At 41.7% G+C, this 12500-nt stretch overlaps 1 protein-coding gene across 4 annotated transcripts in view; it reads left to right on the plus strand.

Annotated features, from left to right (window-relative positions):
- dpp10 (dipeptidyl peptidase like 10) overlaps window positions 1–12500 on the plus strand; it is a 45762-nt gene that overhangs the window by 15222 nt on the left and 18040 nt on the right. For 3 of the 4 annotated variants that reach the window (XR_012385756.1, XR_012385757.1, XM_073913401.1), the window contains exon 1: window positions 7905–8152. The exons of the other annotated variant lie outside the window; for it this stretch is intronic. Coding sequence is in view for 1 of the 3 variants with exons in the window: in XM_073913401.1 (XP_073769502.1) it covers window positions 8102–8152 (51 nt within the window). In the remaining 2 variants the exon portion in view is untranslated. Of the gene's footprint in view, window positions 1–7904; window positions 8153–12500 lie in introns of those variants that run through there. 4 annotated transcript variants of the gene reach the window in all.

Consider the following 12500-nt stretch of genomic DNA (forward strand, 5'->3'; position numbering starts at 1 on the left):
TCTACAGTGATGATCCACAGTGATGATCTACAGTGATGATCTATAGTGATGATCTATAGTGATGATCCATAGTGATGATCTACAATGATGATCTATAGTGATGATCTATAGTGATGATCTACAATGATGATCTATAGTGATGATCTACAATGATGATCTATAGTGATGATCTATAGTGATGATCTACAGCGATGATCTATAGTGATGATCTACAGTGATGATCTATAGTGATGATCTACAGGATGATCTATAGTGATGATCTACAGTGATGATCTATAGTGATGATCTATAGTGATGATCTACAATGATGATCTATAGTGATGATCTACAATGATGATCTATAGTGATGATCTATAGTGATGATCTACAGCGATGATCTATAGTGATGATCTACAGTGATGATCTATAGTGATGATCTACAGTGATGATCTATAGTGATGATCTACAATGATGATCTACAGTGATGATCTATAGTGATGATCTATAGTGATGATCTACAGTGATGATCTACAGTGATGATCTATAGTGATGATCTACAGTGATGATCTACAGTGATGATCTACAGTGATGATCTACAGTGCTGAGCTATAGTGAGGATCTATAGTGATGATCTATAGTGATGATCTATAGTGATGATCTACAGCGATGATCTACAGTGATGATCTATAGTGATGATCTATAGTGATGATCTACAGTGATGATCTATAGTGATGATCTATAGTGATAATCTACAGTGATGAGCTATAGTGAGGATCTATAGTGATGATCTATAGTGATGATCTATAGTGATGATCTACAGCGATGATCTACAGTGATGATCTATAGTGATGATCTATAGTGATGATCTATAGTGATGATCTACAGTGATGATCTATAGTGATGATCTACAGTGATGATCTATAGTGATGATCTACAGTGATGATCTACAGTGATGATCTACAGTGATGATCTACAGTGATGATCTACAGTGCTGAGCTATAGTGAGGATCTATAGTGATGATCTACAGTGATGATCTACAGTGATGATCTACAGTGATGATCTACAGTGATGATCTACAGTGATGATCTACAGTGCTGAGCTATAGTGAGGATCTATAGTGATGATCTACAGTGATGATCTACAGTGATGATCTACAGTGATGATCTATAGTGATGATCTACAGTGATGATCTATAGTGATGATCTACAGTGATGATCTATAGTGATGATCTACAGTGATGATCTACAGTGATGATCTACAGTGATGATCTACAGTGATGATCTACAGTGCTGAGCTATAGTGAGGATCTATAGTGATGATCTACAGTGATGATCTACAGTGATGATCTACAGTGATGATCTACAGTGATGATCTACAGTGATGATCTACAGTGCTGAGCTATAGTGAGGATCTATAGTGATGATCTATAGTGATGATCTATAGCGATGATCTACAGCGATGATCTATAGTGATGATCTACAGTGATGATCTACAGTGATGATCTATAGTGATGATCTACAGTGATGATCTACAGTGATGATCTATAGTGATGATCTACAGTGATGATCTACAGTGCTGAGCTATAGTGAGGATCTATAGTGATGATCTATAGTGATAATCTATAGCGATGATCTACAGCGATGATCTATAGTGATGATCTACAGTGATGATCTACAGTGATGATCTATAGTGATGATCTACAGTGATGATCTACAGTGATGATCTATAGTGATGATCTACAGTGATGATCTATAGTGATGATCTATAGTGATGATCTACAGTGATGATCTACAGTGATGATCTACAGTGATGATCTATAGTGCTGAGCTATAGTGAGGATCTATAGTGATGATCTATAGTGATGATCTATAGCGATGATCTACAGCGATGATCTATAGTGATGATCTACAGTGATGATCTACAGTGATGATCTATAGTGATGATCTACAGTGATGATCTACAGTGATGATCTATAGTGATGATCTACAGTGATGATCTATAGTGATGATCTACAGTGATGATCTATAGTGATGATCTACAGTGATGATCTACAGTGATGATCTACAGTGCTGAGCTATAGTGAGGATCTATAGTGATGATCTATAGTGATGATCTATAGCGATGATCTACAGCGATGATCTACAGTGATGATCTATAGTGATGATCTATAGTGATGATCTACAGTGATGATCTATAGTGATGATCTATAGTGATGATCTACAGTGATGAGCTATAGTGAGGATCTATAGTGATGATCTATAGTGATGATCTATAGTGATGATCTACAGCGATGATCTACAGTGATGATCTATAGTGATGATCTATAGTGATGATCTATAGTGATGATCTACAGTGATGATCTATAGTGATGATCTATAGTGATGATCTACAGTGATGATCTACAGTGATGATCTACAGTGATGATCTACAGTGATGATCTATAGTGATGATCTATAGTGATGATCTACAGTGATGATCTATAGTGATGATCTATAGTGATGATCTACAGTGATGATCTACAGTGATGATCTACAGTGATGATCTACAGTGATGATCTATAGTGATGATCTATAGTGATGATCTACAGTGATGATCTACAGTGATGATCTATAGTGATGATCTACAGTGATGATCTATAGTGATGATCTACAGTGATGATCTACAGTGATGATCCACAGTGATGATCTACAGTGATGATCTACAGTGATGATCTATAGTGATGATCCATAGTGATGATCTACAATGATGATGATGATCTATAGTGATGATCTATAGTGATGATCTACAATGATGATCTATAGTGATGATCTACAATGATGATCTATAGTGATGATCTATAGTGATGATCTACAGCGATGATCTATAGTGATGATCTACAGTGATGATCTATAGTGATGATCTACAATGATGATCTATAGTGATGATCTATAGTGATGATCTATAGTGATGATCTATAGTGATGATCTACAGTGATGATCTATAGTGATGATCTATAGTGATGATCTACAGTGATGATCTACAGTGATGATCTATAGTGATGATCTACAGTGATGATCTATAGTGATGATCTATAGTGATGATCTACAGTGATGATCTACAGTGATGATCTATGGTGATGATCTACAGTGATGATCTACAGTGATGATCTATAGTGATGATCTACAGTGATGATCTATAGTGATGATCTACAGTGATGATCTATAGTGATGATCTATAGTGATGATCTATAGTGATGATCTACAGCGATGATTTACAGTGATGATCTATAGTGATGATCTATAGTGATGATCTACAGTGATGATCTATAGTGATGATCTATAGTGATGATCTACAGTGATGATCTACAGTGATGATCTACAGTGATGATCTATAGTGATGATCCATAGTGATGATCTATAGTGATGATCTATAGTGATGATCTACAGTGATGATCTACAGTGATGATCTATAGTGATGATCTACAGTGATGATCTATAGTGATGATCTACAGTGATGATCTACAGTGATGATCCACAGTGATGATCTACAGTGATGATCTACAGTGATGATCTATAGTGATGATCCATAGTGATGATCTACAATGATGATGATGATCTATAGTGATGATCTATAGTGATGATCTACAAAGATGATCTATAGTGATGATCTACAATGATGATCTATAGTGATGATCTATAGTGATGATCTACAGCGATGATCTATAGTGATGATCTACAGTGATGATCTATAGTGATGATCTACAATGATGATCTATAGTGATGATCTATAGTGATGATCTATAGTGATGATCTATAGAGATGATCTACAGCGATGATCTACAGTGATGATCTATAGTGATGATCTACAGTGATGATCTATAGTGATGATCTATAGTGATGATCTACAGTGATGATCTACAGTGATGATCTATAGTGATGATCTACAGTGATGATCTATAGTGATGATCTATAGTGATGATCTACAGTGATGATCTACAGTGATGATCTATAGTGATGATCTACAGTGATGATCTACAGTGATGATCTATAGTGATGATCTACAGTGATGATCTATAGTGATGATCTACAGTGATGATCTATAGTGATGATCTACAGTGATGATCTACAGTCATGATCTACAGTGATGAGCTATAGTGAGGATCTATAGTGATGATCTATAGTGATGATCTATAGTGTTGATCTACAGCGATGATCTACAGTGATGATCTATAGTGATGATCTATAGTGATGATCTATAGTGATGATCTACAGTGATGATCTATAGTGATGATCTACAGTGATGATCTATAGTGATGATCTATAGTGATGATCTATAGTGATGATCTACAGCGATGATCTACAGTGATGATCTATAGTGATGATCTATAGTGATGATCTATAGTGATGATCTACAGTGATGATCTATAGTGATGATCTATAGTGATGATCTACAGTGATGATCTACAGTGATGATCTACAGTGATGATCTATAGTGATGATCCATAGTGATGATCTATAGTGATGATCTATAGTGATGATCTACAGTGATGATCTACAGTGATGATCTCTAGTGATGATCTACAGTGATGATCTATAGTGATGATCTACAGTGATGATCTACAGTGATGATCCACAGTGATGATCTACAGTGATGATCTACAGTGATGATCTATAGTGATGATCCATAGTGATGATCTACAATGATGATGATGATCTATAGTGATGATCTATAGTGATGATCTACAATGATGATCTATAGTGATGATCTACAATGATGATCTATAGTGATGATCTATAGTGATGATCTACAGCGATGATCTATAGTGATGATCTACAGTGATGATCTATAGTGATGATCTACAATGATGATCTATAGTGATGATCTATAGTGATGATCTATAGTGATGATCTATAGAGATGATCTACAGCGATGATCTACAGTGATGATCTATAGTGATGATCTACAGTGATGATCTATAGTGATGATCTATAGTGATGATCTACAGTGATGATCTACAGTGATGATCTATAGTGATGATCTACAGTGATGATCTATAGTGATGATCTATAGTGATGATCTACAGTGATGATCTACAGTGATGATCTATAGTGATGATCTACAGTGATGATCTACAGTGATGATCTATAGTGATGATCTACAGTGATGATCTATAGTGATGATCTACAGTGATGATCTATAGTGATGATCTACAGTGATGATCTACAGTCATGATCTACAGTGATGAGCTATAGTGAGGATCTATAGTGATGATCTATAGTGATGATCTATAGTGTTGATCTACAGCGATGATCTACAGTGATGATCTATAGTGATGATCTATAGTGATGATCTATAGTGATGATCTACAGTGATGATCTATAGTGATGATCTATAGTGATGATCTACAGTGATGAGCTATAGTGAGGATCTATAGTGATGATCTATAGTGATGATCTACAGCGATGATCTACAGCGATGATCTACAGTGATGATCTATAGTGATGATCTATAGTGATGATCTATAGTGATGATCTACAGTGATGATCTATAGTGATGATCTACAGTGATGATCTACAGTGATGATCTACAGTGATGATCTATAGTGATGATCTATAGTGATGATCTATAGTGATGATCTATAGTGATGATCTATAGCGATGATCTACAGCGATGATCTATAGTGATGATCTATAGTGATGATCTATAGTGATGATCTACAGTGATGATCTACAATGATGATCTATAGTGATGATCTATAGTGATGATCTACAGCGATGATCTACAGTGATGATCTATAGTGATGATCTACAGTGATGATCTATAGTGATGATCTATAGTGATGATCTACAGTGATGATCTACAGTGATGATCTATAGTGATGATCTACAGTGATGATCTATAGTGATGATCTACAGTGATGATCTATAGTGATGATCTACAGTGATGATCTATAGTGATGATCTACAGTGATGATCTATAGTGATGATCTACAGTGATGATCTACAGTGATGATCTACAGTGATGAGCTATAGTGAGGATCTATAGTGATGATCTATAGTGATGATCTATAGTGATGATCTATAGTGATGATCTATAGTGATGATCTACAGCGATGATCTACAGTGATGATCTACAGTGATGATCTATAGTGATGATCTATAGTGATGATCTATAGTGATGATCTACAGTGATGAGCTATAGTGAGGATCTATAGTGATGATCTATAGTGATGATCTATAGTGATGATCTACAGCGATGATCTACAGTGATGATCTATAGTGATGATCTACAGTGATGATCTACAGTGATGATCTATAGTGATGATCTATAGTGATGATCTACAGTGATGATCTACAGTGATGATCTATAGTGATGATCTATAGTGATGATCTATAGTGATGATCTATAGTGATGATCTATAGTGATGATCTACAGTGATGATCTACAATGATGATCTATAGCGATGATCTACAATGATGATCTATAGTGATGATCTACAATGATGATCTATAGTGATGATCTATAGTGATGATCTACAATGATGATCTATAGTGATGATCTACAATGATGATCTATAGTGATGATAATAGTGATGATCTATAGTGATGATCTATAGTGATGATCTACAATGATGATCTATAGTGATGATCTACAATGATGATCTATAGTGATGATCTATAGTGACGATCTATAGTGATGATCTACAGTGATGATCTATAGTGATGATCTACAATGATGATCTATAGTGATGATCTACAATGATGATCTATAGTGATGATCTACAATGATGATCTATAGTGATGATCTATAGTGATGATCTACAGTGATGATCTACAGCGATGATCTATAGTGATGATCTATAGTGATGATCTATAGTGATGATCTACAATGATGATCTATAGACCAGGGGTTACCAAACTTGTTCCTGGAGGTCCGGTGTCCTGCAGATTTCAGCTCCAACCCTTGTCAAACACACCTGAACAAGCTAATCAAGCTCTTACTATACTTAAAACTTCCAGGCAAGTGTGGTGAGTCAGGTTTGTCGCTAAACCCTGCAGGGCACCAGATCTCCAGGAGCGAGATTGGTGACCCCTACTTTGTGATCTATAGCAGGGCTCAACAATAAGGACTGCCCGATGGCCTGGGGAAAGCAGAGCGATCCAACAAACTACTGAACCAGGCTATATCAGTGAGTCACGGTTGTGTGTATACAGCTATATGAAGAGGATGATGAGCAGGGTGGGGTGTCATTCCTACCGGCAGATGTGTTTCATGTCTAATAGGAAAGTGAACTCATGCTGAAATATGAGCGAGAGCTGTTTATCCGCTATCTGACAGAAATGACCATCTGATCATTGTCTAATAATGTGTTGTGTTCGGCCTGTTGTTGTGTTCATTTCTACACTGACAGCTGTGAAGATCAACACTGACCTGCTTCAGGATCAGACTGCAGTCTCAGCTCATCTGTTATTGCTCTATATTTCAGCCCACTGTACACTACACACACATATATTCCCACATTTATTGACACCAGTGTTGGATATTTTATATTGTCAGATGTGTTAGAGTAAAGTGATGCTGAGCTTGTGTTTGGCTTCTGACACATTATTTAAAATATGGCACAGAAATAGGTATTAACCACTTTTTTTGGCAGGACAAGTAAAAGTCGGAACCACTGGCCCGATTGAGCCAGTAGATGGAGGAAAAGCCATACAGTGTGTGTGTGTGTGTGTGTGTGTGTGTGTGTGTGTGTGTGTGTGTGTGTGCGTGCGTGCGTGCGTGCGTGCGTGCGTGCGTGCGTGTATGTGTATCCCTGTGTCCGTCCGTTTCTCTGTGAGCGTGTTCCCGTCGGTCGGTCGGTCTGTGTGTCGGTGTGCCGCTGCTCCTCCTCCTCCTCCTCCTCCTCCATCATCATCATCATCGGTCTCTCTCTCTCTCCTCCGCTGTTTCTCCACCGGATCCTTCTCCGTTTGCATCAGTGCAGACTCGCCGACACCGAACCCGAACTCGCTGTTCTCGGTAACCGATCCTCAGGCTCGTGCTGCCGGTCACCGGGAGCGGCTCTGCAGTGCTGCGCGCGCCTGAAGCGCCAGATCGGCTGTGTTTCGGCTCTTTCAGCGGCATCTGAAGCGGCATTACAGCATGACGGCCAGCAAAGAGCAGCAGAGCCAGAGACCGAACCCGCAGGATGAGGTAGGCTCCCGGTCCCGGTGCGGCGGCTGCTCCAGGGCGCGTGCACGCCTGTCTTTATTTGTGGAGAATCAGACACGCGCGCGCTCTCGCTCGCGCTCTGTCGGTGTTTGGGTCATCATCGGTTGCGACGGAAAACACAGATCGGTGTGTCGTGTTTGTTGATCAGTAGCTGTCGATGTCGATAACGAATTTTCTGGAGAACCGGCCTGTGCGCGCTCCCGCGTCTGCGTGTACCTGTTCTGGCGCGCGCAGATGGAGAGCGCGCTGTTTTTGCCGCGTCGCGTTCATCGCTGATCGATGATCGATTGATGAATGATCGATTACCGACAGAACCGCAAATATCCGCTCAACCCCCATCAGATCCATCCGCGGTTCTGGAGGAGAAACCGAACCCACAGGCCGTTAAACCCACACCGAGGATAAACACACACACACACACACACACACACACACACACACACACACACACACACACACACACACACACACCGGGCTCGGTTTCAGCTACACATAATGGGATATATTTATTAAACTGCATGATTTATGCTTGTGTTTTACATGTGCAGGTGTGTGTGTGTGTGTGTGTGTGTGTGTGTGTGTGAACAGGCTGAGTGTGTTCAGAGTTTCATTCTCAGATTCAGCTCAGTTTATTCTTTTATCATATTCCAGAGCAGCTCAACCAGTCTGACAATGAGGCCAAAGTGTGTGTGTGTGTGTGTGTGTGTGTGTGTGTGTGTGTGTGTGTGTGTGTGTGTGTGTGTGTTTGTGAGGCGTCTACTTCAGTCTATACACACACACACACACACACACACACACACACACACACACACAGTTATTCACTCAGATTGATCAGAGGCTTCATTCAGCAGTCTTATATTAGTCTCTTCATGAGGGCAGACGCGGTGTCATCACCTGACGGCAGAGTAATAGCAGTAGGGCTGTGTGTTCTGAGCGAGCGGTGTGTGTGTACACAAACACACTCATGATGTTACAGTATGTGGATAAATGTGTGTGTGTGTGTGTGTGTGTGTGTGTGTGTGTGTGTGTGTGTTCTGATGTTGTGCTGTTATTTATAAATCCTACAGCAGCTCATTTACACCTGACTGGCTGTTAATGAGAGATCTGCAGACAGTGGAGTGTGTGTGTGTGTGTGTGTATGTGTGTGTGTGTGTGTGTGTGTGTGTGTGTGTGTGCAGCATCGGCTCTGTGCTGCACTGATGACCTTCTTCTTCATCATCTTCCTCATCTGTTCACTCGTCCTCTTCTGTAGAGGCTCTCAGTAACCGCTGTCAGATGCAGGAGAGCCGGACACTGATCTGGAGTCAGCTCTGAGCTCGTCTCCGGCTCTGATGTGATGATGTATAACGATGCTCTTCCTCATTATCTCTGACTGTGCCCTCATTACTGGAGTCTTCTGAAGCTGAGGCATTCTGGGCTATAATCAGCCGATCTCCAACTCCTCTGAGCACGAGTCCGAAACTCTGTCATCTGCTCTGTGCTGGACCAGAGCGGCTGAGTGAGCCAGTGTGAGTCAGTGAGAGCGGCTGAGTGAGCCAGTGAGGGTCAGTGAGAGCGGCTGAGTGAGCCAGTGAGGGTCAGTGAGAGCGGCTGAGTGAGCCAGTGTGAGTCAGTGAGAGCGGCTGAGTGAGCCAGTGAGGGTCAGTGAGAGCGGCTGAGTGAGCCAGTGTGAGTCAGTGAGAGCTGCAGTTGAGCTCAGTGTAGATGCAGACTGAAGGCCCGTGATGAGAACAGAGCGTCTGAATGCAGTCTGGAGAGTGGAGCAGCTCTGATGAGGATGGTCAGTGTTGGGGTCTGCAGGACTGTATGACTGCATGAGTGTGTGAGTATGGCTGTGACTGTGTGAGTGTGTGACTGTCACTTTGTGAGTGTGTGAGTGTGTGACTGTGTGAGTGTGTGACTGTGTGAGTGTGTGACTGGGCCTGATGACTGACTGACTGCATTACAGTATGGCTGACTGTATGGCGGTAAGCCTGTGTGAGTCTGACAGTATGGCAGTAATGTGTGTGTGTGTGTGTGTGTGTGGTGCTGATGGTGTGTGTCACTGTACTGTATGCTGCTGTTGCTGCAGGTGTGTTCAGGCTGGTCTGACCTCAGATCTGCTGCTGTAAACAGTGTAGTCAGCTGTATTCTGCCCTCTGCTGGAGCTGTGGAGACGCTGCTGCTGCTGCTGCTGTTTCCACATGTGTGTCCTGATGTCCAGCTAATGATTCTGACCGCAGACAGAGCCTTGTTCAGGGACAGGGCTGACCTTTGTGGTGTGTTTGCATGGCTGATGTCTAGTGGTGTGTGTGTGTGTGTGTGTGTGTGTGTGTGTGATGCTGCTGCTGAATCTGCTGACCGTCCTGAAGGTGTCCTCCGCGAGGTCAGACCCACAGCTGAACACGTGTCTCCTGGATAAATATAGCAGCACACACACACACACACACACACACACACACACACACACACACACACACACACACACACACACACACACACACACACACACACACACACACACACACACACACACACTTTCTCTCTCTCTCTCTGTCTGACACGTGTGTGTGCGCTCTCACCCGGCCGTGTGCTCAGTTTTATTCTCTATTCCTGTCCAACACTGTGCAGTCACGCTCTCTCTCCATCTCCATCTGTTTCTCTGTTCATCATCAGGGTGTCCAGCTCTTTCAGCAGTTTCACACACACTCAGGCCTCGTTTACACTCGTGCGTTTTAGTTTTAAGACATTGTTTTAGAGAGCCTATCTACCGAGATGAGAGCTGTGCTGGTCGGAGTGTTCATCGAGGATCTCCCGCTGGAAATAATCTCACTGTATTTGCTAATCGTGATATTTCACTCCTCCTGTTGTCTTTATCTGAGCACATATTCCCGACTCGGCTCTTCTGAATCTATTATTGTTCTCAGGTAAGGTGTTTTGGCTGAGTGCAGAGATCAGTTAATAATTAATGTAACCACATACATTCTGTATATTGGCTGATCGCTTGCCTTTATTTCCTATAATGCATAAACCTATTGTGCGTTATAGTGTGATAATGGCCATTATTAATTATTAAACTGATATTCAGCAGAGGAGCGGGTGTGTTTCACACAAGTGTGCTGCAAGCCTACGTTTGAGTGAAGGTTTCGGCCGTTAGATCGCCCCCTGGGGGCTGGCTGCAGTACAAGTCATAAAGCCGCCTCCTCCGTGTTAATGAAGGAGACTTGAGCCCAAATAAAAAAAAATATTACACTTGCAATAAAATGTCCCGAAAGATAGTTCTGGTGGATTAAGGCACTGGTTATTGTGCTGAAATAGGTGCAGATCTTCATTTTTGTAAACAGTTTGTTTTTAGCAGTAATTTAATGCTGGGCGTGTCATCGTGATTGACAGCTGTGATTGACAGTTTCTCAAAGCGCGGCGTCTGAGCTTCGGCAGGAGACTGAAGTAGACTGAAATGTTATTATTCGATTTCTGTGTTATTTTACCATGACAAAATGAGTTCAGCAGTAAACTATAGTTTCTGACATACATGATCTGGTGGAACACTGTTTATTCGCTAAGGTCAGGGCTTTTTTTCGGGCTTTATTAGTTTGCTGATACACGCCTAACCACCCAGATAGCAAAACACAGTTCCGGCTAGATTCTCGCCTGCCGGAGACTTATCTCTTAGAGCTCAGACTGACTAATGTTACCTCTGCTGGACCTACTCCGGATGCCTGGACCCAATTCCAACTACCCAATTCCAGCCCGAGTCGATCGAGCCAGATGCGGCGGCCGAGCGAGCCGGCGTTGCCGCATGCGAACCGGAATCAGCCCGCGACGCCGCGAGTAAGTTATGCGCTGCGGCCTGGAGCTGGCGCGATTGAATATATAAAACCCTCATATTTGTTAACGTTATTACATCCATCTGTGTTGATATGACAGCAAACGCATGCTGAGAAGTTCGGGGGGCGTAGTTGATTTTAAATAAAGCGTTTGATTGGAAGCTCGACTCTGCTCATTTTCGCGGCTCCTCCTCTGGCTCCATCAGACAGTCCTTCTGCGCATGTCTGGCTCTAATTTCAGCAGTCTTTTGCGACAGTTTGTGCCCGTCAAGCAGGCGTTTTGCCCTCAAGGCGTTCAATGGGAAAAAGGGCTGTCGCGTCGTCCATATTTTTTTACAGTCATTGGTTTCACACTGTCACTGTCAACCCTCCTGCTGATAGAGTCAGAAGCACCACTGAAGCCTCCATCATCCAGACAGGAGGAGCTGAAGAACTCAGAGCTGCTGCACCTCTGACAGATCTAGTGGACTCAGACACGGCTCCAAACGAATCCACGCTGTTTATCAGCCTTCATACAGCACATA

Source organism: Danio rerio, chromosome 9 (genome assembly GCF_049306965.1).
Source record: "Danio rerio strain Tuebingen ecotype United States chromosome 9, GRCz12tu, whole genome shotgun sequence".
NCBI lineage: Eukaryota > Metazoa > Chordata > Actinopteri > Cypriniformes > Danionidae > Danio > Danio rerio.